A 27,218-nucleotide genomic window follows, 5' to 3' on the forward strand; every position below is an offset into this window, starting at 1 on the left:
TTGTCTATGTGTACATTGCTAAGTTAATTTTGCACTTAGATGATGGCAATACTTAGTTCTGCCTCGCTTGTCCTACAAACTGTCTGTAAGACAACTCTAGTCTGTGATCACACTTGATTCTACCTGGTCCTGAGTCTGGCTCTGCCCTCTGCAGAAACAGGAGCCAAAAGAATCTACAAAGAAGAAATATATACAGCATGTCCACTGGTCTATGCAGACATATTTAACCAGAAACTGTATATCTTTTCAACTAGATATAGAATACATCTCAAAGGAGCCTAGATATATTTTTACACACACACACACACACACACACCACACACACACACACACACACAAACACACACATCCTCTTTATTACTCTGGGTTAAAGCAGGGATTATATAACCTCTATGCCAGGAAACACATACACATACTTACAAAGAGTGGATAGCAGGCTTTATAAATGTACATATGTGTGTTGAATTGTTCATGTCTGTTCAATAATGCACTCTGCCCTGCTCCCTAGTCTAAGATGTACAAGACTGTAAAACAGTGGCTGGACTATAGGCCAGTGCACAAGAGTACACAGTGCTTCTGTGTCTCCACTATTCCCTCGGTCATTTTGGTAAGCCGTACTAACAGTGTCTAACCGCGTGTCAGATATAGTCCCAGGTAACTGGAGAGCAGTTTGCTTCCTCTGGAACCAGTGTAACTATATAGTAATATGCAACGAAGACGTCCTTAGCAGCGCTCATCAGTAATCAACCTAATATTACACATTCCAGAGTGTCCCACCCTCCGCAGATTGTTCTGCCCATCCACAACTGGGAACCAGAAAAGGAGCCCCACAAGGAGGAGGAAGTCGGTCCTTTGGTGGAGCATATTTATGAGGTATCTATTTCTTGTTTAATTATTATTTTATCAGTTTATGCATTGCGGGTTCTGCCTACATATGTGTGTGTGTATGTATGTGTGTATACATATATGCACAGCATGTGTGCCTGTGGAGGCTAGAAGGTGACATCTGATCCTCTGGAACTGGAATCACAGATGGTTGTAAACTGCCTCATGTGGGCACTAGAAACTAAACTCAAGTCCACTGGAAGAGTAGCCAGTGCTCTTAACTCTTGAGACATCTCTTCAATCCAAGAAAGTTATTTTCTATATTAATATTTTGATGTTGTATTCATGTACTCCTTACTAATAAGAAATTCATAGAACCTCAGGTCCCAGTTCAAGGTCCAAACTTTATAACTTGTGCTATTATGGCTATGGTGCCCTGATGAATAATTACCCATACCCTAGTATGGCTATAGTGGCTGCTGATGGCTACCCAGCTGAGTACCCAGAGACATGGGCACTCAGTCCTCAGTGATGAGATCTATTACCGGGCAAGAAACATTTTATCTTATTAAGTGATCTTTTAAAAATATTTTTAGTTGTTCTCCACTTAATATTTGGAGAACCTATGCATCAAAAGACCTATTTCCTTCGATTGTATTTCTTTCATGCTTTCAGATGTCCCTAAGCTTACCTATGTATAAACTAAATGTCATTAACTATGAAGTACTATTAGAATACTCCATTAATTAGTCATTATTGGACCAAAATATAGATATAATTTATGAGGCAAGAACATGATAGAATGATTTTGCTTTTTGATTTGTATAACTGAAGTTGAAAGTGAATGATTTATTCTCAGATCCAAATACTCCATGGATTAAGCCAACTGTCTTCAGAGGAAAGAGCATCCTGCAAAAAGACCCCCATGTTCTTTTCCCACACAAAGTCTTAAACTGTTAATAGTGAAATCACTTGTTGACATGTTACCTAAAACATTTAAATTTAATATAAACAATGAACATATGACAGAGGCTTAATTTAGCAGTTATTTAGGTTTTTCGTTAAAGTTAATGCTACCAGCCATGTGGTAATTCATTTTCAGGGAACCCAGCATGGAATTTCAGAAAAATAAAATTCCAATCGACTTTCTAATTGAAATCCTTTCTCCATTCATCCTCTGTTCCTCCATGCCTCTGAACCAAATGTTCTGAACATAACTCTCTTTTTTAAAATTGAAAGCAGATTTTAATACAATATGTTTTGATTACGGTTTCCCTCCCTCCAACTCCTCCTAGTTCCTCTCTGTCTCCACGCACACTCAAATCCATACCCTTTCTTGCTCTCTCTCATTAGGATGAAAACAGGCATTTAAAAATAATAATACAATGACACAATCAGAACAAATAAGATCCAAAGAAAAAGCTCAAGAAGCACATATAGGTAGAGAAACAAATGTGCATCTGCACATGAAAAGCCCAGAAAAACACAAAACCAGAAACCATATCTTTATGCAAAGGACCTGTAAGGGGAAAAAAGCCCTGCCAAAGTGTTATGAGACAAAGAACTTCAAGATACCATTGCATTCATTATGTGTTTCCCATCTACTGCTGAGTGTATACCCAGTGAGACTCCATTGGAAAAAACTCTTTTCTCATTTGTCAGTGATTATCAATTAGAGTATTTAGCTTCAGGGCTAGGGATGGAGGCATGTGTCTACTTCCTCTCAGTGCTGAGATCCTACCTGGCAAAGATCCATGTAGCAACTGCTTGCTGCCAGTCTCTGTGAGTTCATATGTGGGTCAACCCTGTGGTGTTTGGAAGCCCTTGTTTTCTTGGTGTCCGCCACCACTTCTGGCTCTAATCATCTTTTTACCTCTTCTTCTGCAGTGTCTCCTAGTCTTGGGAGGGAGTGTGATGGAGAGAAACATCCCATTTAGGATTGAGTGTTCCAAGGTCTCTCCCTCTCTGCATACTCTCCGGATGTGGGTTTCTGCATTTGTTCCCATCTGCTGCAGGAGGAAGCTCCTCTGATGATGGATGAGCAAGGCACTGATCTATGGGTACAGCATAATGCCATTAGGAGTCATTTTATTTCCGAAGATAGCTTTCATCTCGTGACAAGAGTGCATTAGTTACTCTTTCCTTGCTGTGATAAATACACTGAGAACGGTGACTTAAGGGAAGAGAATTTAGTTTAGCTTATAGTCCGAGAGGAATGCAGTTCGTTGTGGCAGCAAAGAATGGCAGTGAGGAGGGAGGACATAGTGGCAGGCACAGGAGGCTGGCTAGTCTCATTGCATCTGCACTCAGGAGTCAGAGAGAAATGCAAGCTCCAGCCACCTCCTTCATTTTTACAGCCCAGGGAGAAAGTCCCACCTACACAGTGAATAAGAACCCTTTCAGCTGGGCAATGGTGGTGCACACCTTTAATCCCAGCACTTGGGAGGCAGAGGCAGGCAGATCTCTGTGAGTTTGAGGCCAGCCTGGTCTACAAGAGTTAGTTCCAGGACAGGCTCCATAGCTACAGAGAAACCCTGTCTCGAAAAACCAACAAAAAAATAAGAACCCTTCCCACAACAATGCAAAATCAAGATAATCCCTGTATCTCAGGTGATTCTAGCTTTTGTCAAGTGACGTTGACATTAACCATTACAAAGGGCTATGAAGACCCCCCTCCCTCCTGGGTTAACAATGAAGCCCAAACTTGAGCTCTTCCTCCATGGGGAGAACAGTATTGGCATAAATTTCCTTCATCTACACCTTCAGAAGCCATGGCCTGAGCTTAGGTTCTTCTGATAACAGAAGGGCAGCCTGTCTGTAGGGGCCCACAGAATTGGGTCCTCTCTACCTTGACTGAAGATGAGAGAGGTTAAGCCTACTCTTGCTCTTTCAAGGTTATTGACAAGAGGTCTGACTTAAGGTGTGGCTACAAAAAAATATCTTGATCTAGGGTGTGCTTACTTGGTGTTTTGGATATTGAGTTGGCCCACAGAAGTGAATCCCTTCCACCCTGACCAAAGGGCAGAGAATTCAAGCCTATTCCTGCTCCTTCAAGGACGTGACAGATGGGTTGACCCAGGGAGTGGCTGCCTACGAGTTGCTTGGTCTAAGGTGTAGTCACTGCACGTCCTGCCTTAACAACAGAATGCTTAACTCAGAATATAGTGACTTGATGTTTCACATACTGAAGCAAGTAATTGCTCTGTCTGTTCTTTGAATCATGTTGAAGCAGTCATTTTGCCTTGCCCCCTTTTGGATTGGGGTCTGTAAGCATATGGAAAATAAATGAAGGCAAATTCAGTATTTCACTTGATTGCCCTCCACATTCTATTCTATGTCTTTGTTCCTTTTCTTTCATATCTCTGTTCTTCCTATCTAATATTTCCACCTCACACACCCCTGCCCTGGAACGTGCAAACCCTGTTGAGGCTGGACCCCGACACCTGTCCCAACGTCCCTCAGGTCAAGAACTTCACAGGGACAATAGCAAGCTGTCAAATCATTATGAAACTGTGGGAGTCAATTTCCTCTTAAGAATGGTAAAACTTCAAAGCTTGGAAAAAATGCTCAGATTCAATCATTTATGTGCAGTTCTGCTTCTAGGATTAGCATAAACATCATGAAAGTTTAAAGTAGGCACCAGGATGCCCCATCCCTCCTCCCAGTCACCAAGTATTTCTTACACACTGATCTCAGGTCTCATAACATGCTATGTCAGTGGATGCCATACTCCTTTAATAATGTGAATTACACAGGCCAACAAATAAAAACTGAAACCACACTGCTTCATAGATTCTAATGGTAATTGTCAGAACGGGGTGGGGGGAGGACAAAGATCTCTACTAATTTTGAAGAGAATTTGTAAACTCATAATTCTTTCCAATGTGCTAAGTGTTTGCGGGGGGGATGGCATCTGTGTCCTCTGAACAGAAGTCACGTGTTTAAAATGTTCGTCTTCATGAGATGTGGCCTTCCTTTCTTGGGGATTGGCTAATGACAGCACATCAGCTTTGAAACACTCACTGGCAGAGAATTGTAAGGCGCACAGACCAGCTTTGGTGCTTGATGGATGGCCCTCTTCCCAGAGGGTGAAAGAGAGTGCATCCCATATGGTTGCAATTGACAAGCCAGTAGTCAGGCAGGAGGAGGCCAATTCCAAATGTAAAGAAAGGATGACTACATGTTGGAAGCCTATAATTAAAATTGAGTTTCTAGTGCTACCGTTAAATTTACATAAATTCAAGGTAAGCATAGCAGTGATTCCACACAGAGAGTACGGATAGGGCCTCTCTAATCTGAAAAACAACGGAATGTATTACAAAGTCCAATTGTTTTGATACCAGCTCCAAGAAGAAAATACCATACCTGACCTCATGGGACAGACTGTAGCCAAAACACAAGCACATTAAAAATACAATGGGCTGGGCAGTTGGCTCAGTGGCTAAAACCCTTGCCATGTGGGTGTGGCAGCCTGCTTGTCATCCAAGGGTTTAGGAAGCAAAGACAGGAGATCCCTGGAGCAAGCTGAACAGCTATGTCCAGCCCTGTAGCAGTGAGCTCTGAGTCCAAGTAAGAGACACTATCTCAATACATAGGTGTGAAGCAATCCAGGAAGACAGCTGATGCCAACCTCAGGCCTCCACGGGCACATGTGTACACAGGCAGCTTTGCACACCCAAATACACTTAAATAAGTAATGAAGATCTAAAAATTTGCCTTCAAGCTACGCATAATAAGGTGTGTCTGAAATATCAGTGAATTTTGTGATTGCAATTGGGTCCCATCCCTGAGTATTCTGAAGCTTAAAATACTTCTGCTCCCAAGCCTTTCTCATAAGAATTGCTTCATGCTCTTCCCTGAATATCTACGTGCTGTGATTTCAGAGCTCCCCTTGCCTGGGGGGACTCCTGTGTTCTACCGCCATAGTCAACACCAAGGACATGGGCTTTCCAAGCAGACCCATGAGAGACAGAGTTGGACCACATCTCCTAATGTGTCACCTTCTTGCAGCTGCACAATATTGGACCCAGCACCATCAGTGACACCATTCTGGAAGTGGGCTGGCCATTCTCGGCACGAGATGAGTTTCTCCTCTATATTTTTCATCTTCAAACCCTGGGGCCTCTGCGATGTCAAACAAATCCTGAGATCAACCCCCAGGATATAAAGGTAGGAGCGTGGTCTAAGCAGTGGCTCAACTTAGCTGGCTTCCGTGATCACTGGGCATAACCTAGTGTAAAGTCTCAACCTGAGCAAATGTTTACTGTTTATAGCAACCTGTCAACTATTGAACCTTTTTCAATGATCACCTTTTATAGACCGTTTCATCAATAGCACAACCAAACCAAAAATCATAATTAGGTATGTTGCATTTGGAAGAGTTAGTATAAAATGCTATTTTTAAAAGTCTTCTTTGGGATGTTGCCCAAAGACATGAGGATCTTTGCCAAGATGGGTTCTTGCAGCTGTTGTCAATAGCAAGTGGTAAAATGTAAGAATTTGCCAAAAGCTGTCTCCATGCCCTGAGAACCCCTAGACTGGAATGTTCAGGGCTCCCATGGTAGTGAAAACTTATAGAGAAACCCAAAGCAGACTGAAAAGCTTCTGGGGGTGTAGGACAAAGTATGGCCAGTGCAGGACCAGTGTCTATGGCACTTAAAAGGACCTTGGCCTATTGGAATGCAGAGGTAGGGCAGGGCCTGAGAAGTCTATTAGAAGCAGAAGCAAAAGCAGAAAGTGTTCTTAGAGGTGTGTTAGAATCCAGGGTCAAAGGAAAGCCTGGGCATCTAGAAAACACTCAGGGCCTGACCTGAGGGGCTGTAAGGAGACTCGGTCAGAACAGGGCCCAGGGCTTTATTCAAAAGCCGGTTCTGGAAGGAGCCTGAGAGTCCATCGAAAATAGGTCCTGGGCTGGGCCTGAGATTCTTCCTCTCTGCCTGTTTCTGCCCCCTCTCCAGGCAGCTGCTTTGCTGGCCACTCATTCATCACCAAAGAGCCCCACTGTCCCAAAGGCAAACCCATCTAGATTAAGGTCCAAATCTGGCTCAGGTTCCTTCTGGGAAGTAAAGGAATGAAGTAACACAAGCTCTTGAGAATGTCACATTTGCAAGGAAACAAAAACAAAACTTTGAGAATCAGATTATGTCCTCAGAAGACAGCCTCTCTTGAGAACCTTCTCCTAGTAGCTACAAGGGCCCAGTGTCTCTGACGCAGAGACAGACTTCCTGAACCACAGTCTTAGCCATCCACAGGACCCGGCCACAGGCTGGGGGTCACTGACACTCTGAATGGCTTTCTTTTTCACCCCCACATGTTCTGTATGTGGGGCAAGAGGAAAACAGGAGGCTCCTCAGTAAAGGACCCAATGGGTGGTGGGCCACCCTCTTTATGGGGCAATAGTAAATAAAGCCATTGTGGAACATGAAATTAGTTCAAATACTTCCTGGAATTCTCGTCTCATTTCCTCTTTCTTTCCCCTTTATTGCGATGATCTCTGTCCTCAGGGACTCCAGCTTTTTAAAAAATAACTGTCTTCAAATGTGAGTGTATACTATTTAGGTGACTCAGATCTCCGCACACTGGGCCCCGTATTTAATATATCTCACACACAGTCTTGAATCACATGCTCCAGCAGAAGGCTCCTAACTCTCAGAGTGCAATGTTTGGCTTACATCTGACAGTGTTTATATATGTTTGTATATATTATGTAACTTGTTTAATGTGCACTATGCTGACTGTAAGGTTTCTTTTTCGTCTGTGGCAATTTAACAATCACTCTCAGTGACAGGGACAGCACTAGCAGATAACTTGCATTAAATGTTGACAGATTCATGCAAACTGAGTGGTGGTGTATACTAAGCACCTGGCATTCTCTGCTCCCTACTTATTCCTCAGTGTGCTAATAGCTTTACATTAAAAAGCTGCCCAAGGCTAGGAAATTCTTTTAATGCAACTTAACTATGCTTCTTTTTTTAAAAAAAGCTTTCAATCTGTAAAAACTAAATATAAGATTTTATGACAATGTGAAGTAACAGCTCCCTAACATAGCTTAATTAGAAGAATGTACAAATTCCTAAGGTATAGAAACATTGTTCTTAACATATTTTATAAAGATTTGCTTTATGCATATGAGTATTTTGTCTGCATATACATATGTGTATCACATGCGTGCTGGGTGCTTGTGGGGGTCAGAAGAGGACATCGTGTCCATTGGAACTGGAGCTGGGGATGATTGGGAGCTGCCAGATGGGTGTTGGGGACAGAACCCAACTTGTTTTGGAAGAGCAAACAGGGTTCTTAATGACTGAGCCATTTTTCCAGTCTTCTTAATATACTTTAACAGGATTTAATATGTTCCCAGAGAAATTTCAAAAAAAAAAAAAACCCTCTTATTAGTAAGTAGACACTAAAATGATAATCTTTAGTTTTAGGCCAGTAGCACTCATAATTTAGAATACCTGAATACCGGTTTTCTCTAAGATATTAAACAGATTAGTGGCACTGCTATTAACTTATTCAGCAGGTATTCCTTCCCTGACAGCGCAGATAAACAACTTTGTCCGGGATTAAGTATGAGTAGAAATTACTGAAAAATAGATTACAACATTTTTTTTCAACATACAGGTTTAAAAATCTTAAAATAGTAATAGCAAAGCTAATTGATAACTTTTCTATATTGTTTTTGTGTATGTTTGTGTAAAGTGTGTGTGTGTGTGTGTGTGAGTGTGTGTGTGTGTGTGTGTATGCGCACGCACGCACACGCACGCTGGTGTCTTCCTCTATCATCCCAGGTGTTCACTAAACCTGGAGCTGACCTATCCAGCTAGCCTGGCTGACCAATGCATTCCAGGGAGCCTGTCTCTGCCTCCCCAGTGCTGGTATTACATTCAACATCAGGCCTGGGGGCACATGTCTGTAATACCATGGGGTCTATTTTATGTTGGCCAACTACTCCTGAGCATGTGGCCTGCTCTGGAGTGTGGGTGATATACCCAGTGTTCATTAGAGAAAATCAGTTTTCTCTAATGGACTGATTCTCCCAGCAGATATCAAGCAAACTGCTCCTTTGTTAGGGGTGAAACTCTGTGTCCATTTTCCCTTCTCATGCTGTTTTTTTTTCTGGGTTGAGTTTGGGCAGGTTGTGTACACACTGTCACAGGCTGTGAGTTCTTATCGGCCCTACTGTGTGTAGATCACATTGCTTCTTTGGAGCCATCCACCACCTCTGACCTTCATAATCTTTCAGCCAGCTCTTCTGTAGCCTTGTGGGAAGAGATTTGATAAAGATATCTCTGTTTGGGCTGACTGCTCCAAAATCTCTCACTCTGCACATTGCCCCATTGTGGGTCTCTGTGCTAATTACCACCTCGTGCCAATGAAGCTTCTCTAACGAGTGTAGACGATGAACTGATTTTGTACCTTCACGCATCCTTCTGAAAAGAAACCTGCTGAATCCATTGGGGCTGCCCTTATGCGCATGAGCATGGGTCCCACCAAAGCAGAGGCAGTCTTCCAGTAACCACACATCCAGAGAGAAATGGCAGCCCAACCAAAAGCCATCAGCTGCCGATACGTCATCTTCTAAGGGTGGAGCCTTACGATCCCCTCCCCCATCCATGATGGAACTTTAAGTGCCTTCCCTTGTACAGGCAGCCATCGCTGCACTGAGCCCACGAGGGCACGTGCCTTGTCACATCAAGGGGACATCATTTCACGTCACCCTTCCCATCCTGCAGCTCTTGTGTTCTTCCCACCCCTGTTCTGTAATGTTCCAGGAGCTCTGAAAGCTGAAGGTGCTAGGAGTGGGCCAGGAAGTGACTGGAAGTGGGTCAGTTGATGATACAGATTCCCATTTGGGACTGAGCACTCAATGGTCATTTATTGTCAACACTTTGACCAGCTGAGAGTCCCTGCATTAACTGCGGCCTACTCCATCATGCTTCAGTAAGAAAGGTGCCAGGCGGTGTCTCTCGAAACATCTGTATTCCTGAGCAGTCCAACTTGTGCCACCATTCAGACGACTTTAGTCAGCACCCCACCCCACCCCCTTCCTGTGCTCAGATACACATCCTAGTCAGCGTGTTCTCCCATGTAAATTCTTGGCTGTGCTCACTTCTGGCTGAAAGGATTTCTGACTTTGCTGTCTCCGTGCAACCTCCTAACCGACTTTGCTTTTCTTTGTTCTTCTGTTCTTTTTTGACACAAGTTCTCACTATGCAGCCCAAGTTGACCTCAAACTCTCCATTCTCCAGACTCGGGCTAATGACTTCTTGAATTATAGGGAGCCCCACCATGCCTGCTCCTCTCACATACTCATGGAAAAGGAACCATCCAGATTTCCCGAGAAGCATTTTCTAGGCCACCCACTACAGGAAACCAGAGCCCCCAACTATAAAGCCTTTGAAATGATGTCGCTATTCCCTTAGAGTCTACCAAACACAGGCACACTTGCCCATTTCTCTACCCAAATACTCAGCATCACAGAGTAAACAAATATTTTTTCTATTTTTTATAATCACTCATATGGCCATTGTACTGGATATTACTATTTTTATTGCAAATATACAGTTCTATGACATAAAAACCATATTGAAGCTAAAGTAGGGTTTTTTTCCCTGGGACTTTTTTTTGTGGACTGGCTTGAGAACTGAGTTACCATTTAAAACATGATTTTTCAAGAGAAATGCTTTCTTGTTGCCAACTATCTCCCAAAACCCTCTGAAATTTGACCTGTGTGCAAACAAAGATGTGTTCCAAATTCAACAAAAGCCTGCAAGTCTTCTCACATGCACACCAAGGTCCAGTAAGCCTGACCTTAACAGGGCTCAGTTTGCACAGTAGGAACTAGTTATTCTATCAAGTTACTCCCATGCCTCCCCTCCAAGTTTGGGGAGGGAACACCGAGTGCCTTTATAAAGCCACCGGCATAATGATTCTAACTGATGGCGGCTTTAGGCAGCAATGACCAAACGATCTCGCCCACATTCACCTCCCTTGCTGCTCAACCACAGCGCATCAGCATCCAAGATGAGATGGGACAAGGGTGGTCATACATAGATGCCACTAGACAACGGGGAATTCTTTATTTTTAATTTTCCCACATCACCCTAAGCTTCATGGAGATTCATTCAGCTTGGCCTGTGAAACATCGGAGTCTGAAGAGAAGTAGAAATGTAGAGAGAAGAAGAGAGAGCAACACAGCCCCTGTTTGTCACTCAAGGAAGCCAATGCCTGGGTGACGTCAGCAGAAAGCAGTAGAAGTGGGTTAGACTCATTGGCTCTACTTGCACATTGGCCTCCCAATCCAAAGGTTGGGGCTCTGTTATGTAGCGATGCTCTCAACCACTTGGGGTTTGGTTACCTGTCTTTTAGATCCCAGGAGAAGGATCAAACATCCATGAAGTTCTGCCTACACACTTCATGGTCTAGGTCAGAAGGAAATGTAGCAGTTTCTCCTTCCTCCACCACCTAAAACATTTTGAAACATTCAACTGTCTGCAGTATTCAGACCGATCCATTAAATCTAATTTGTTCCAGATCCTTCTTGGAATAAGATTTTAGAGTTGAATAAAGTGTTTCTCAGCTATACTAAAGATGGTAAAACGATTTTTTTTTTCAAACTACCAATTTTGTTATTTTGGTGGACTTTATCCAGGGGTTTGAATAGCCTTTCAAACATGCTATGATCTTTAGATAAGATGAGGTTGAAATAGTAAACCCAACCAAGGAACCACGAGTTTCATGAAGAATAAAGGATTTTGAGTTTTTCAATGGGCAAGCTTTTGTAATAAACAGCTCAGCTGTGAGCTAATGAGGAAGAAGGCTGAAGAATTGGAGACTGTGAGTAGCGAGAAAGGCGAAGAAGCTCAGAGCTGATCTGTAGTAGAACCCACAACACCTTCCAGGGATAACTTGAACAAAAGGAGGATCCTCAGGTACAAAGACCAAGAAACATGAGAGTCTCATGTATGCATTGTCCTTGGAGATGTAAGGAGGTCGCCTCTGAATCTCTCCTTGTTTCAGCAAGACTGATCTCACAGGAAGTCCAAATTGCAACCAGATCATACAAACAGGAATGGCAAAAACCCAGAACCCATTCATCTGTCAAGGATTATAGCCCTGCAAATAGTTTTCTAGACTCAAGTGGCCAGCAGACAGTGGCTTGGCAAATTTGCATAGTTTGTCTTATCCCTAAGAGTACTTTCTTGTCATTAACCACCTCTGTCTACTGTTTCTCATCAATTCAAAACCAGGGGACGCCTGTCAGCTCCTAGACAACAGCCCTGGCTCAGTCACCCCAAGGTCCTCACCTAAAATACACCTTTCAAACGAAGGCATAGAAAAGAAGAATATTTCACCTGCCTTTGTCATTGCATACCAATTTCTTTTCATGCCCTTTGGAATCGTTTTAAAGGGCTGGAATGTTCGCAGCCACAGTTTATATCATAACTGAAGCACCCATGACACCTGTGACTTACCCCTATCATGGTCAGGTGTCAACTACATGCTCCCCCTCCTATGAGAAAATATCCTAGCCATCCACAGTTTTAAAAGATCTGAGCAAGACAGCCCACCTGGCTCTGGTTTTCTTTTCCAGCTATGATGCTGTAGTTACCATCTGTGCTTGCTATTGATCTTCTTCATCCCGAAGAATGACAGCTAAGGAAGTCCACTGACTTCCACCTACATGCACATATAACATCAATCTGTGCAACCCCATAGATATTATACAATGGAAAACACCACATCCAAAGGCTAAGGAAGCTTCAGCACCATCAATGGAGTACATTGATTCTTGTATTTAGACTGCATAACTCAGAAAGAAACAAGTGGGGTTTTTCTTCTGCCCACAAACCCTTAACATGTATGTCTTAATTGCAGGGTACATTGGCCCTCTAGGCTTGCCTCCACTTAGATTTAATTATAGTCCCTGAGTGTAGTCTGTTCTTTCGTGTATACTGGGAATACCTGGGCTCCAAAGACACTACAAACAAGAAAAAGATGGGATACAAGGCTTAACTATGGATTCTCAGGGCCACCAGTCTCATTTCACCCAACTTCTTTCTTCAAAGACCATTTTTTCCCAACTGTACTGCACATTCTGGCTACATATTGTTCCTTCAATCCATAAATTTAGGCCTACACTAGAGTGAGGAGTTTGGGGGGGAAATTATGAAAATGAAAAAGTCTTGTTGAGGTCAAATTCTGAGTAGCAGCTGCAGAAAGAAATGTATTTACTAACAATTATTTCCTTGTTGCAGAAGGAAGTTGTTTGTTCTTGGGGAGCCACTTAGTGTTTATTTACAGCTTCTCATAGCATTGAACCCATTTGCTCTTGACAGCATGTCTGCCTCACCCGAGGACTCTGAGTCCAGCCTCCCTCACCTCCACTCATCTCTCCGGCCGAGGAAACGTGTGACCATGGTCAACTGGGAAAGGGACTCCACCGTCCATCAAGAAAATGGATGGGAATTGTTGTTTACATTTCTTGGATAACTTCTCCCCCTTTGTTATGTTTTGTTTTGTGAAATAATTTCTGGAATGCCATTTGAAGAGCTTGGTTTGTAAGCTGTTTGAAGATCCGTTGACTACAGTGCTCAACAGAGACGCTTTTTCTATCTTCTAACCAGTGATATGAAATGAAAGGGGCATGTTCTGTTGGCACCTGTCTTGCAGGGGCCCTGTTTTCTGGCTTGTTGGAGGACCTATGCTTATCCAGACCTGCATTAATATTGACAAATTATAATGGAGCCCAGCACATATGTTCTTTATTTCCACATAAGCCGCATCTGATGAAACCACACAAAGAGTTCTTGGTCTGGGGCCATTGTTTTATTAATACTGATAATAATTATAAGTTATAATTTGAGAATAGAAAATCACAACTAGAGACTCGGGAAATGCCACAGTTGGCAAAATACTCACCGTGCAAACATAAAGACATGAGTTTAACCCCAAGAACCTATATAAAAAAATTACCCAGAGCCAGAGCCAGGCAAATCCCCAGGGTTTTCTGGACTGCCAGCATAGGCTGCTAGGAAAGTTCCAGGCCAGTAAGAGAGTTGGTCTCAAAGCAAACAGAAAAACCCAGAAAACCCCAAAGTGGATACCACTTGAGAAATAATAGCCAAAACAGTACTCTAGCATCCATGTGTATGTTCACACACACTTTCACGCTCTTACCCATATATGACTTACACAAACACACACACACACACAATAATCATGACCCAATTTTTCCAGTACTTCCACTCTGTACATTAGTTTACTTCTAGAGGCCGGGGCAGGAGATAACACGTTTAGGTTAGCCTACACTACATAATGAGACCCCATCTCAAAGGATAAGAAAAGAAAGAGAAGTTGCACATAGTCAATCTGAAGTCCATGGCAGCAGACACATACAGAAATGTAATAGAAAACATATGAGAAACTAGGGATTTACACAATTCTTAATTGTCTGTCTAAGCTCAATGTTTTAAATCTTGGGCTGTAAACACTTTTCTATCAGATACTCCATTTCTGAGCATTTGTGAACAACTCCTTTGTTTATTCTTCTGGCAAGACCAGGCTCTGTCATTGACCTGGGAAATCCCAGTATCCCTAGAGCTGACACTTCTCTGGGTTTCTCACCTCACTCCATCCAGCAGCTCACAATCCTAGGACTTTGGTCATTGTTCTCTAGATACCATACCTCCGTCACACTCAGCATCCTATTCTTCATCCATTCTATTCCTATAATGTTCTCACCGTCTCTCTCCAATGAACCTGCCTCTCTTAATACGCATGCTTTCTCTGAAGCATTCAGCCCAGTTCAGCCCAGTCCATTCTTAAAACTACCTTTGGCCAAACTTTCTTTCCGGTCATGCATAGAATGCAAGACGATTTACCGATTTACCTGGACATTCTTTTAGGAACTTCCAAAGTTTCCAAGTGACTGCCCTGGAAGTCCCAGTTAGATGTACTTTTATAGTCCAGCTTCTCCACTTTTAGCTGGTAGTCCCATTATATCCCAGTGGTTGGAAGTATCTGTAGAAGGAGCGGCAGGCTGCCTTCTTGCCCAGGTCCCGCATGGCTAGCTTTACACCCGAAATAACAACACAGAAATTGTATTCATTTAAACACTGCCTGGCCCATTAGTTTCAGTCTCTTATTGGTTAATTGTCACATCTTGCTTTGACCCATATTTAGTAATCTGTGTAGCACCACGAGGTGGTGGCTTACCGGGAAAAGATCTTAACCTGTGTCCGTCTCAGAGAGGAGAGGCATGGTGGTTGCCTCATTGCCTTCTTCCTCCCAGCATTCTGTTCTGTCTTCCCCACCCACCTATGTTCTGACCTATCAGGCCAAGAAGTTTTCTTTATTAATTAACCAATGAAAGCAACAGATAGATAGAAGACCCTCCTACATCATGGGGTTGTCCTTGTTACAAGGAAGTCCTGTCCTCCTCGGTCTCTATATTAACTACTCCAAGCCTGTGCTGCACTCTTTGTACTGCCTCTCCAGTTTCCACCACATTGCTATTGTCCTGAAGACAAGCGTGTCTTCAAATGATCAATTTCCACATCACAAAATCCAGCCCACAATGTGCACCATCTAATATTCTTTCTCATCTTCAACTTCTCTCTGCAATGCTTTTGGAAAAAGCCATTTCTTTCTGCTGCTCCAGGCTTAATTTTTCTACATCAAATGTCCCCGTTTCCTGTCTTCAACTTCTTCTCCTCTACTATCCCTCCCTTGAACCTTACAAGCCTCAGAAGTTTCCTTCTGCATTAAAATAAAAAGTAAACCAAATAATTCAACCTGCATCCTTTTCAAGAGTGGGTTTTGCCTACCCACTCAAGAAAGGTTTATCACAACTCTAACCAACTAAAAACTAGTTTTTGTTTGATTTCTTGGTTGCTTCATTTGGGAGGGGGACAGGGGGCAGGATCTCACAGTGCAACCCTGGCTACCTGAAACTGTCTATACAGACTTTGACATGGAAAGAGACTGCTTTAATATAAGAATGACCAAGGGACTTCATTTGATGCTTTTCTAAACAATCATTACTTATCCAAACCCTCTGAAGTGATCGTGATTCAATTTTTACCCACAGAATCTCCCACTTAGGAAAGGACCACAAGTCCACAAGGGACATATCCAGTCAATACTTATGTCCCTCACCAGATTTCCCTCCTCTGCAAGATCTGGGTGACACCAAGAGTCCTTTGTTTTTGAAAATTTGCCTTTCATTCCTAATGGGCTTCCTCCCCACCCCAATCTCCCCAAGTTTTCCTTGTTAGATCTCCTCCCTCTGCTTGTTTTCTGGGAAAGGCCATGTGACTCTCTCTCTGTTTCTTACTTTATATGTCCTCACTGAGACCAGTCAGTGGCAAGTGTGGATGGGCCTGACAGTTACTTACAGACCACAGAGATGAATGCCACATGAAATAGAAGCCCAGAGCTTCATGACAGCTCAGGAAGGGAAACTAGAGAGGCTGCTGTGGAGTGGGAGTCAAAGGCCTCTTGGCGTGATGAATCTGGGGAAGCCAACAGGAGCAAGATCCAGTATGCCATGACCCTTGTCACCCTGAAGTGTCTGGATTCCATCCCTTTGTCCATCTGGTAGATTCTTCCAGGCCTTTAGAAACACTGATCATCACTGTTTTACCTTCTGTGGTACATTCCACATCTGCGATGCTGGGATTTCTTTGTCATCCCGGACACCAGTGTAATCGTGCTGCTCCCATAATGTGTAGACAAATCAAGCAAAGGAAGGTTCAAGCTTCATGGTGGAAGTGGGAGGCAGGTTTCTACACTCAGTTGGTCACAGGTAGTCCGAACTTTGTCATTGCGACACAACACTGAGTTTCCACAAAGTGTGTACTTGAGAACCAAGCAAACAAAATAGTAATAATGAACAATCTCATGTTTATTATTACATTATTAATTTATTAATGCAAAGTAGTACATTCACTACTTTGTACTGCGCCTCATTCATAGTTTTCCCTGCTGCTTATGCCCCGTGGGCCGCAAGTTAGGCAAATCTGCAAGCAAATGACGTCACTAGGACATTGTGTGGGGTTTACATACAATTTGGAATCCCAAAGTGTGTTTTCAGCCAGAAGTTGTGCTCAGTAGGAATACCGAGGTAAAAGTCACCTGTTCTAGAATAAAATCTAAGAGTGGAAAGCGAGCTGTCACGCGCCAGTGCGTGCATCAGGAAAGCCATTGTCGTTGGGACACAGGTCTCCTCTCAGGGGCGCTTCTCATGAGCAAGGGAACAGGGTCACAGCCATAAAGACAGCAGGCTGTGGACCACATCAGGCTATCTCCAGCCCTTTCTAGACGCCTCAGGGTTTATCTTTCCACACAGAAGTTGCCTCCATTTAGCCAGGCCCCTTCCTCACAAGGGGAAAACAATGAGAATAACTGATGTCTGGAGCGTCAGTCAACTTCTTGGTTTCTATCCTTCTCGGGAAATTATTTCTTCTTCAAATTTATCTTTGTAAGATAAATTTCCCAAAAATATGTTCCCCAGCACTTCATGGATTCCTGTAGCCAGAGTGGACAGTCTTGTTCCTTGTCATCATGAGTCACTTTGGTGTTGATTGTGCAGATTTAAAGCTCAACCTTTGTGAATCCGATTCAATTGCCCAGGCTTTGAGGTGAAGGAAAATGGTAGAATCTGTGAATGCAGCCATGTGTGGTGATGCTTGCTTTCTCTCTGCAGCCGGCTGCCTCCCCAGAGGACACCCCCGAGCTCAGCGCCTTCTTGAGAAACGCTACAATTCCTCATCTTGTCAGGAAGAGGGATGTGCCAGTGGTCCAGCTCCACAGACAGAGCCCTGCAAAAATACTGGTGAGTTGCACTGAGCACAGGACTGAGGAAAAATATTGGATTAGACAGAATTCCTAGACACAGGTGGTTTTAACTTTAACTCTTGCTTTTAGTTTTCTTCAATGCTCAGACACACCCGACAGCTTTGGGCAGTTTGTATTGTGAAAAATGAAAGTGATTCTTTTGCAAAGATTAAGGAGTGTTTGCAATATCACCTTTCTATTCTTCTAAACCCACCATGGCGACCACCTCAGAGAAGTAGAGGTCAACACTAAGTGTGACCGTGAATCCATTCCAAGAACAAAGAGAATTGGACAGGTGGAAGGGCAGGAACCATAATATCCACATAGGACAATGTCATACTGAATCCCACTATTTGGAGATTAACTTCTGAAAACCAATTTACAACCACCAAGTATCAGTCGTTAGCCCACTTAGAGGCCCTGAGTGGGGCAGTTGAGATGAGCGCCGAGAGTCCCATCGAGCCGGTATGTCCCTACAGTGTCACACCTGTCCCTGAGTCTTACGGGGCATGGCTTGTCTGAGAGAAGCAAGCACCGTTTGCTCAGGGAAACCAAGTCGGCTTGTGATTCGTGCACACCTCCGTGTGTACGGAGGCAGTACTTACGAAGAGGCACGATTCGGCCTAGGTGCTGTCAACACATGAACAGATGGAAGGAATGCAACAGACATGGGTAATGAAGCGCTGAAGAAGGAAAACCAGCCATCTGCAGGAAAATTAATGAAGCTAAAGGACATCACATTAAATAAAAATAAGTCATACAGATAATAAGAATCACGTATCTTTCTAATATCTGGAATGCAGAATATAAAAATAAGAGATCATGAGAAAGCCATGATCATCTTAGCAAGGCAGCAAACACAGCCAGGGACTTGGAGGAAACATGGCTATGACCCAGCACTTGGGAGGTAGAGGCAGAGAGATCAGGAGCAGATCACCTTTGTCTACACAGCAAGTCGAAGGCCAGCCTAGGCTACATGAGGACTTGTCAAAAGACCCGGAATTAAAGTCATAGAGAGACTCCTGGGAAAGGGTGACGAAATAAGGGAGGGGATAGGGAGGAGAGTACGAGAGGGTAGCTGATAGACAGCTGAGAGCAAAGTGTGATGTTTGCGTGTATAAAAAGTCACGGGGCCATCATTAACGTGTGCAGTGAGTGCACATCAGCTTTAGGAGACATTAACGTGTGCAGTGAGTGCACATCAGCTTTAGGAGACATTAACGTGTGCAGTGAGTGCACATCAGCTTTAGGAGACATTAACGTGTGCAGTGAGTGCACATCAGCTTTAGGAGACATTAACGTGTGCAGTGAGTGCACATCAGCTTTAGGAGACATTAACATGTGCAGTGAGTGCACATCAGCTTTAGGAGACATTAACGTGCAGTGAGTGCACATCAGCTTTAGGAGACATTAACATGTGCAGTGAGTGCACATCAGCTTTAGGAGACATTAACATGTGCAGTGAGTGCACATCAGCTTTAGGAAACATTAACGTGTGCAGTGAGTGCACATCAGCTTTAGGAGACATTAACGTGTGCAGTGAGTGCACATCAGCTTTAGGAGACATTAACGTGTGCAGTGAGTGCACATCAGCTTTAGGAGAGCACAGATGACAAAAGGGTGCGGAGAAAAACAGCAGCGTATTTATTAGGAACTCTGTTTCATTGTATTACTGTGTATTCGTTAGCATAAAATAAAACCTTATAGAAACACTAATGTCTTCAGGTTTTCTGGGCTGAAATGTGGGGGTCTTGGCGTTGAGGGCCTCTGGAGGGTCTAGCCTGATCTTAGCTGGACTTTGCAGAACCGTCAGCATGAATTGGTATTTTTATGCAAGGCCCTCATTCATCCCAACGCTGATTATGATCTTACCTCCTCTGTCTCTCCTCACATGAATGCTCATCCTTTCCTGACCATGTAGCAAAGGCACAAAGCAAGCATCAACTTCCAATCCATGAGCATTTCACAGACTACAGCCATAAGGACTCAGTTATAGGTACAGCCTCAAATTCTGCAGAAGTCAGAGACCACCAGACATCCCATCCTCTTTCCAAGCATACCCAGGGACTGGGTGTGGGAACAGGCTGAGAACACTGTGCCTCACATAGAGCAAAGGCTGCCCAGAAAGATGATTCTTGCCCCATACTTGCACTGAAGAAGCCCTTCCTGATACTCATTATCGAAACTGAAGCTACAGCCTCAAGTTACCAATCCAAAGTCACAAACAGAAAAGAGTGGGGCCTTCATCAGGAAGCTTCAGGACCAAGTAAGGATGACTGAAGGATGAGAAAGCTAGAACTCTGAGCCAAGGGCAGCTCTACAGCTGTTCCCATGGGAGCAGCCGTCACCGCCCTGGCTAGGTGGGGAACTGGAAAACTCCTAAGCCCATGCGTTGGCCTTCTCCCAGAAATGCAGAGAGACTCTGAGACTCCTCTGGGCACTACAGTGCTCTGACTCTCAGGCCTGCTTCCCTACCAGCTTACCCTATCTAAAATTCCCTCAGAAGAGAATATGCATGGTGTTCCCTGCATTGCTTCCCTGGGCACAGCTCAGTGCCCAACTTATGGGCTCAGTGACCGTGTGAACAAATGACTCAGGTATAAATTCACTGAACTAATGGCAATAGCTTTTGGAGTTATATCTCAAATGCCCTTAGGATGCCAGTCCACTAACGCCTGTTCCTCCTCTATGGCCCTTAGACCTCTTAACTCTCCATCCAACTACAAAAAATCCACTGCACAGATTAAAAGTTATCTTACTGAGCGCTGGTCAAATTCACCACCCACCACCATCACTGAATTCAAAATACAATGCCCATTCTGGCAATATTTCAGTGAGCCCCATTGTTCCAGCCAGTCATAAAAGTGACATAATTCAAGGAGCAAGGATGTCCAAGGACTTGAGCCTCTGATTTTAGCATTTGCATAGTTGAAAGGGAAGCAATGACAAATGTGGCTTTTCTCTCTGCTGTGACAAATACAAGACATAGAGACTTAGTGGAGGATTCACTTTAGCTCACAGTCAGTGATTTGGTTCATCACATCGTCCCTTGGCCCCATGTGCTGGGGCACACATAATGGTGGTAGTGTGTGTCATTGTGGCTACTGGGATTAAAGGTGTGTGTGTCATGGATGCCTACTCTATGACTGACCAGTGGGGCTGTTTTACTTTCCTGATCTTCAGGTAAGCTTTATTTATTAAAATACAAATGAAATGCCACTACATGAATTGACTGTAATTTTAAGGCAGAAGAGAATACATGTAAAGCCTGATAATCCTAACCACGTATTTCAGTCCAATAAAGTGGAGCAATGCCATTCCCAGTGACAGCACTAATATTCTAGAACACATCCATAGTAGTAGTCAAGAGCTTCCTAACAGGATGCTTGGGTGACACAGATACAAATTCCGGTTGTGTATTAACGAGGCAATGGCTTAAGGAAGTAGAGTTCCAGTTGGAGGGGATAAGTCCAGCGGCAGTGATTGCACAACTGGCCTGGGCTCCTAAAATGACGAAAGAGGCTTTTGTAACTGTATCTTAGGGCTGGGGAGATGGCTCATTCTGAAAAGTGGATTCCTGGCAAACATAAGTACCTGAGCCTGTTCCCTAGAACCCATGTAAAATAGTTGAGTGTGGTGGTGTGCATTTGATCCCAGTACTGAGAACACCAGTAGGTTGGGTGCCCTGAGCTCGCTGGCCAGTATAGCATCTTTGGCAAGTTTCAGGACAGTGAAAGACACTGTCTCAGCATAGAAGATGGGCAGTGCCTGAAGAATAATACCCGAGGTGACCTCTGGCCTGCACAAGCATATGTACACATGTGTATATGTACTTGTACACACACAGCAGCAGCACACATAGGAACACACACAATTGTGTCTTAATTCCTAATATTCATCCACTTGTTTCTTCTTAACAGGAAAATTAAAACATGGAAATGAAAACCACAGGGGAATTTATCTCCAATATCATACCTAAGAAAAATGTACCTGAGATACAAGAGATAAAGCTACAATAATCAGCAGATTATGAGTCGAGGGCCTGTACATTTGTAAGATTGTACAATGGCTTCAAAATGGTAGAGTAGGCGATTCATACTGTCCTTTTTAGAATAAATTTGTTTTAGAAAAATAAAACTGTATGTTGTCAATAAAAGTTGACATCTATAGAATCCTATTATGTACAGTAAAAATGGGAAGAGCCCATTGAAAAACCAATATCCAGCCTTCTGCAGAACTAAACATTTGCAAAAACAGGATTCAGATTCCTCTTATACACACCACTTTGCGCATGAATCTTGAACAGAAGAGCAGCGGAGCTCGGTAAATGGTATTCTCCTGAAATTTCATGCACTTGTGCTGTAGGTCCAGTTTCTTCTCTTCTGCTATTTCTCATGAAATATTTTAACATAAATTTCAGCCTCTAAATATCATAGGAGCCTTTTTCTTGCAAATGATTGCCAAGACAGTCATTAGTTTCTGCATCTGATTTCAAACTCACATTACATTCTCCTTTTCTCTTATTGGCTCAAACGCTACAAGCCGTGCAACACCCACCCGTGTCCTTGAATCAAGACATCTCCAAGGAGAGGATGATTATGCAAAGTTTACTCTAAAATCAAAAGCTGAAGAAGACCTCCTACAGTTTTTGTTTGGTTAAAACCAAGTACGGAATCCCATTCCTGATTAGGAATTTGTAAGTGCAGCGTGCCAACGTCCCATGCTGGCACCACGGTTTCCAGTTTGCATTTTTTAAAATGTGCATCTCCAACATGGAAGCCGAATTCTTCTCGCACCTACAGCCATCTTCGCCTCCCTAACCTCAGTCCCCCGTTGCTTCAGCCAGGATTACCTACCTCTCCAAACTTTTCTCTGTTCTCTTTACATACTCAACCTTACAACATCTGTGTCTTTCTTCATTTCTCCTCTGCATTCGATGCTATGGACCAGCTCGTGAAACAATTATAGCCCTTTCCTTGCCTCTCCCTATATGTCCTCTCCCGGCTGTCTTCCTACCCTTGCTGACCCTACCTGAGAAATTTTATGGACCGCTCTTCTTCCCACTCAGTACCTGAAGATTCCATCTCCAACCTCCTGCTCTCCTCTGTGATAGCCTCCACCCTTTCAGGGCTACTTCTTTGATCATATCTCCAGTCCAATTAAGGAGGCGTCGGTCTGCATAGGGCACGTGAAAAACAGACTTGCGGTATCCATGTATTCCCACACTCGGTTATTAGTCATCTTTGCCATCACTGTGATCACAGCACCTTACAAAGCAAGTGAAAGGGGGAAAGTTTATTTGAGCACAGTTTCTGAGAGGTTTCTGCTTGTCCTAGGGAAGGCATAGTACCAGGAGAAGTTCTGCCTGGACCTTGGGGGTGCATAGAAGCAAGACCACATACATAACCAGTCAGTTAGTAGACAGTGCAGGTTGGAACCAGAAGCAGGTATAAGCTTAAAAGTACACCATTAGTGAGTGACCTCCTCCCAACCAGGTCCTTCCTGCTAGACTCCACAGCCTCCCCAGACAGCGCCACCTGCTGGATAGCAAGTGTTCAAACAAATGAGCCTGTGGAACCCGGGATCCAATGAAGATGCATTTGATAGGTAGAACGTCCTCATCAGGAACCTTTTTTCCACATTGTGTATCTCGTATTTAAAAGGGGATCCCGTATAAGGCGGGTAAATAGGTGACTTAACAACAGCGTAATGCACAGGACTTGTACAAGCGCCAGCTCAGTGATCAGGAAGTGGTTTGGAGAGAGCAGAGAATGTTGTGAAGCAATTGCTTATCAATGAGTCATTAACTTTGAATCTCTGAGGTGACAGGGACTCAAAGGCTTTCTCTGCAAAGGCTTCCAGGTTTTCCCAGTTTCTCTTTCGTCTCTAAGAAACATCTTCCCGGATTCTGAGAAAATGAAACAAAGCTCATTGGTTGTCACAGGGAGATGGAGCGCTTAGAGAGAAGCGTGTCTCTAATGCGATTTTATGATCCACTTTTACCTTTCTATGACCAGGAAACAACTTCGCGTCATTGCTAATTGTTCTTTGTCTCGGTTGCTTCAATGAATCTGTTCTCTTTCTAAACTAAATGAAATAAATTAGACTTGCAGGCAAGCCAGTGTCTTCTGAGGAAAGAAAGCCACGTCAGTGTTGATTCTTCGCTGCCATTCGAGGCACTGATGTTCCGTCTCTGTCTTTGCATTTTGCAGAACTGCACAAACATTGAGTGCTTGCAAATCTCCTGTGCAGTGGGGCGACTGGGAGGAGGAGAGAGTGCAGTCCTGAAGGTCAGGTCGAGACTGTGGGCCCACACGTTCCTCCAGGTAACCCTGTCGCTCACCTAGAACCTCTTTCTGAGGGATCAGCATCAACCGCTCTGCAAGAATTTTTCATTTGCACATGTGCATGTGCGTGTGTGTGTGTGTGTGTGTGTGTGTGTGTGTGATTATTGTGTATTGACCACATGCTAGTGGCCAGAGGTCAAAGTTTTCTTCCATCCTCCTCCACCTTTGCTTCTGTGACAGTCTGTCCCTGAACCTGGAGCTTGCCAACACAACTAAGCTAGCTGTCATCTCTCCCCACACTCCTGCACCTATGTGAACATCAGCATGGCAGACATGCACCGTTATATGTGGTTTTTTACAAGGGTCCTGGGGATCCAGACTCAGGTCCTCATGCTTATACAGGAAGCAGGTTATTGACTGAGCCATCTCCCCAGTCCGGGTTTTTCATATTTTATTTTGAATTTTTTTAAAGTTTTAAATGTAAAGGTTTTCATTTTTAAATTTCAAGAATTTAAATATTTCAAAGGAAACTTCTGTAGGAGAGGTAAGCCAAGATCAACTGGGAGAAGACACTGGACCTCAACCACACACAGATACACGTGGACACACACACACACACACACAAATAGAGAGAGAGGGAGAGAGAGAGAGAGAGAGAGAGAGAGAGAGACGCACACACATTACTCTCTCCCTACCTCAAAACTCCATGAACTTCCCCACTGCACAGATAGATAAAACAGCAGGCGATCTTCATATTCCAAAGGTCCAAAGTCTTTTGAGATGCTTGCCTGGCTACAGCCTGTGTTGTCCTGATGCTGTCTGAGAGGAATTTTCTAGAACAATCTTCCCATTTCACTTCCTGGTCACCTCCCCCAGAAGATAAGAACAGTTTAACTACCCCAAGTCCCTGAGAGTCTGGTGAAAGACTGCTGAATAGCCAGGCGGGGGACAGCGTAGAATCAATGTGGAGATACAGCTATGCAACCCAAAATCTGAACAAACAGAACCAGCAAAGAAGGCAATAGAAAGATTGTTCTAAAAGTTCTCACACAGCATCAGGACAGCACAGGCTGTAGCCAGGCAAGCATCTCAGCCGAGGTTGGACCTCAGAATCTGAAGATTGCTTCCTGCTTTATCTATCTGTGCAGTGGGGAAGTTCATTGAGTTTTGCAGTGGGAAGAGAGAAATGTGTGTGTGCATGCATGTGTGCATGTGTGAAGTGCATGCATGTGTGCCTTGTGTGTGTATGCATGTGTATCTGTGTGTGCACATGCAAGCTGAGGTCCATTATCTTCCCCATTTGAGTTCCTCTTCATTTCTTGAGGCAGGATCTGTTGCTGAACCTAGATCTCTCAAATTCCAGCTAAGTCTAGCTACTCAGCTTACCATGGGGATCCCCTGTCTCTGCCTCTCAAGTGCTGGAGTTACAAATGGCCACCACACCTGCCTGGCTTTTATGTGTGGAATGAATGTGGGCTCTCATACTTGCCAGCAAGCACTTTATCCACTGAGCCAGCTCTCCAGCCTGACCTTAAATACATTGAAGATTTAAGTCTCCTTACGCTGAGAAATGATCATCAATTAAATGATACTGCTGTGTTCAGACCTTACTATTTGGAGAAGCTGTAAGTCAGTCTAATTTTGCTGATAGATATTCTACCTCCCATACTAGACAGATTCATCTGCCTCATGTGATAATAAAAACCAACCATTGTCTACCTATTAATACAGGACTTTGAGTCTCTAAATCCTCACCTTTTCTATTGTTGAGAATCTTTGACAGCCAGGCAGTGGTGGCGCATGCATGTAATACCAGCACACGGGAGGCAGAGGCAGGCAGAGTTTGAGGCCAGCCTGGTCTACAGAGCGAGTCCCAGGAAAGTCAGGGCTGTTACACAGAGAAACCCTGTATCAAAAAACAAAAAAAAGAAAGAAAGAAAAGAAAAAGGAAAACAAAAATACTTTGACAATCCCACAAATCTCCAACTTTTCGTATGAAACAAACAAACAAGAGGAAGAAAATCGTTTGCTTTTTTTGGTTTTTTTTAACCACTTCCCATGTACATTACTGGTTTGCCAACTGTAGTTCAGAGAGACAAAATCACTCGGAGTTTTCGGTTGTCCAGTTTTAAGCCAGTGTTCTTCAACGCTACCCAACACTACAGAGGCTAAGGCAGGGAGATGGTGTTTTGAGGCCAATGTTGAGTTGGAGAACTGCCTGAACAAAATCACAAACACCCTGTGTGTTAAAAAATTGTTTTTTAAATTCCTGTCTTAAAAAATCAAAACTTAAAGGTATATAGCTCAGTGATAGAGCGATTGCCTAATATATATGAGGATAAGGTTCAATCCTTAGCAACTCACACACACAAACACACATACACACACACACACACACACACACTATCGCAAGTCCTAAGCCAATGAGGTGAAGATGTAGGTCCTTCTGAGGGTGCAGGAAGGGAAGTTACTCTCTGCCCTTCCCCTTATTCTTAGCCTCCATTAGTTTGTGAACATCACTCAAACCTCAGTTGCTATATCACCTCATTCATGTCTTGTGTTTTCTCTCTGTCTTTTTGTGAATAACACAGTAGTGTGTAAAGTGTTTGCATGTATACATGTACATGCATGCACACACGTATGCAGGCCAGAGTTAGATGGCAGGTGTCTTCCATTGTGTCTCTTTTTGTTACCTTTTGAGATAGAGTCCCCTGTTGAACCCAGCACTTACTAGCAGGCTAGCCTGCAGACCAGCAGGCTCAGACAGCAGAGAATCTGCCTGCTTCTGTCCCCAACCCACCCCACAGTGCCAGAATTATAGACACCCACAAGCACACCTACCTTTCCAACCCAGGTCCTCATGCTCACAAGGTAGGCATATGCCAACTGAACCATCTCCTCAGGCCTCTTCTCTGACTCTTTAAGGTCATTGTCTTTGAGTTTACAGCCCACACGAATCAGTATAATGTCATCTCAGACTTGACCTTAAGCTCAGTGAAATCTTTAAGTAAAGTCATGTTGTGAGATTCCGTGTAGCCATGGACATGCTGGGCGGATTCTCAGTCTGCTACCATCAGCTGAGTTACTTCTCTCTGAACAACCCGTGTTATTCCTTTTGTTACTGTGTAATAATCTAGTTAATACACTCTTTAAAATACTTTGCTAGACTTAGTGTTCAGGAGAATTCATTAATTACAGTTTAAGACTTTTATTTTGTTTTTTCTCTCTTTCTGTTCACTATACATTTTTTCTATCAGTTCTCAG

At 43.6% G+C, this 27,218-nt stretch overlaps 1 protein-coding gene across 1 annotated transcript in view; it reads left to right on the forward strand.

Annotated features, from left to right (window-relative positions):
* Itga8 (integrin subunit alpha 8) overlaps positions 1–27,218 on the forward strand; it is a 176,573-nt gene that overhangs the window by 127,950 nt on the left and 21,405 nt on the right. The window contains exons 24-27 of the mRNA XM_038333456.1: positions 768–873; positions 5,836–5,994; positions 17,537–17,665; positions 23,880–23,993. Of these exons, the coding sequence (XP_038189384.1) occupies positions 768–873; positions 5,836–5,994; positions 17,537–17,665; positions 23,880–23,993 (508 nt within the window). The remainder of the gene's footprint in view (positions 1–767; positions 874–5,835; positions 5,995–17,536; positions 17,666–23,879; positions 23,994–27,218) is intronic.

Source organism: Arvicola amphibius, chromosome 6, assembly GCF_903992535.2.
Source record: "Arvicola amphibius chromosome 6, mArvAmp1.2, whole genome shotgun sequence".
NCBI classification, from domain to species: Eukaryota; Metazoa; Chordata; class Mammalia; order Rodentia; family Cricetidae; genus Arvicola; species Arvicola amphibius.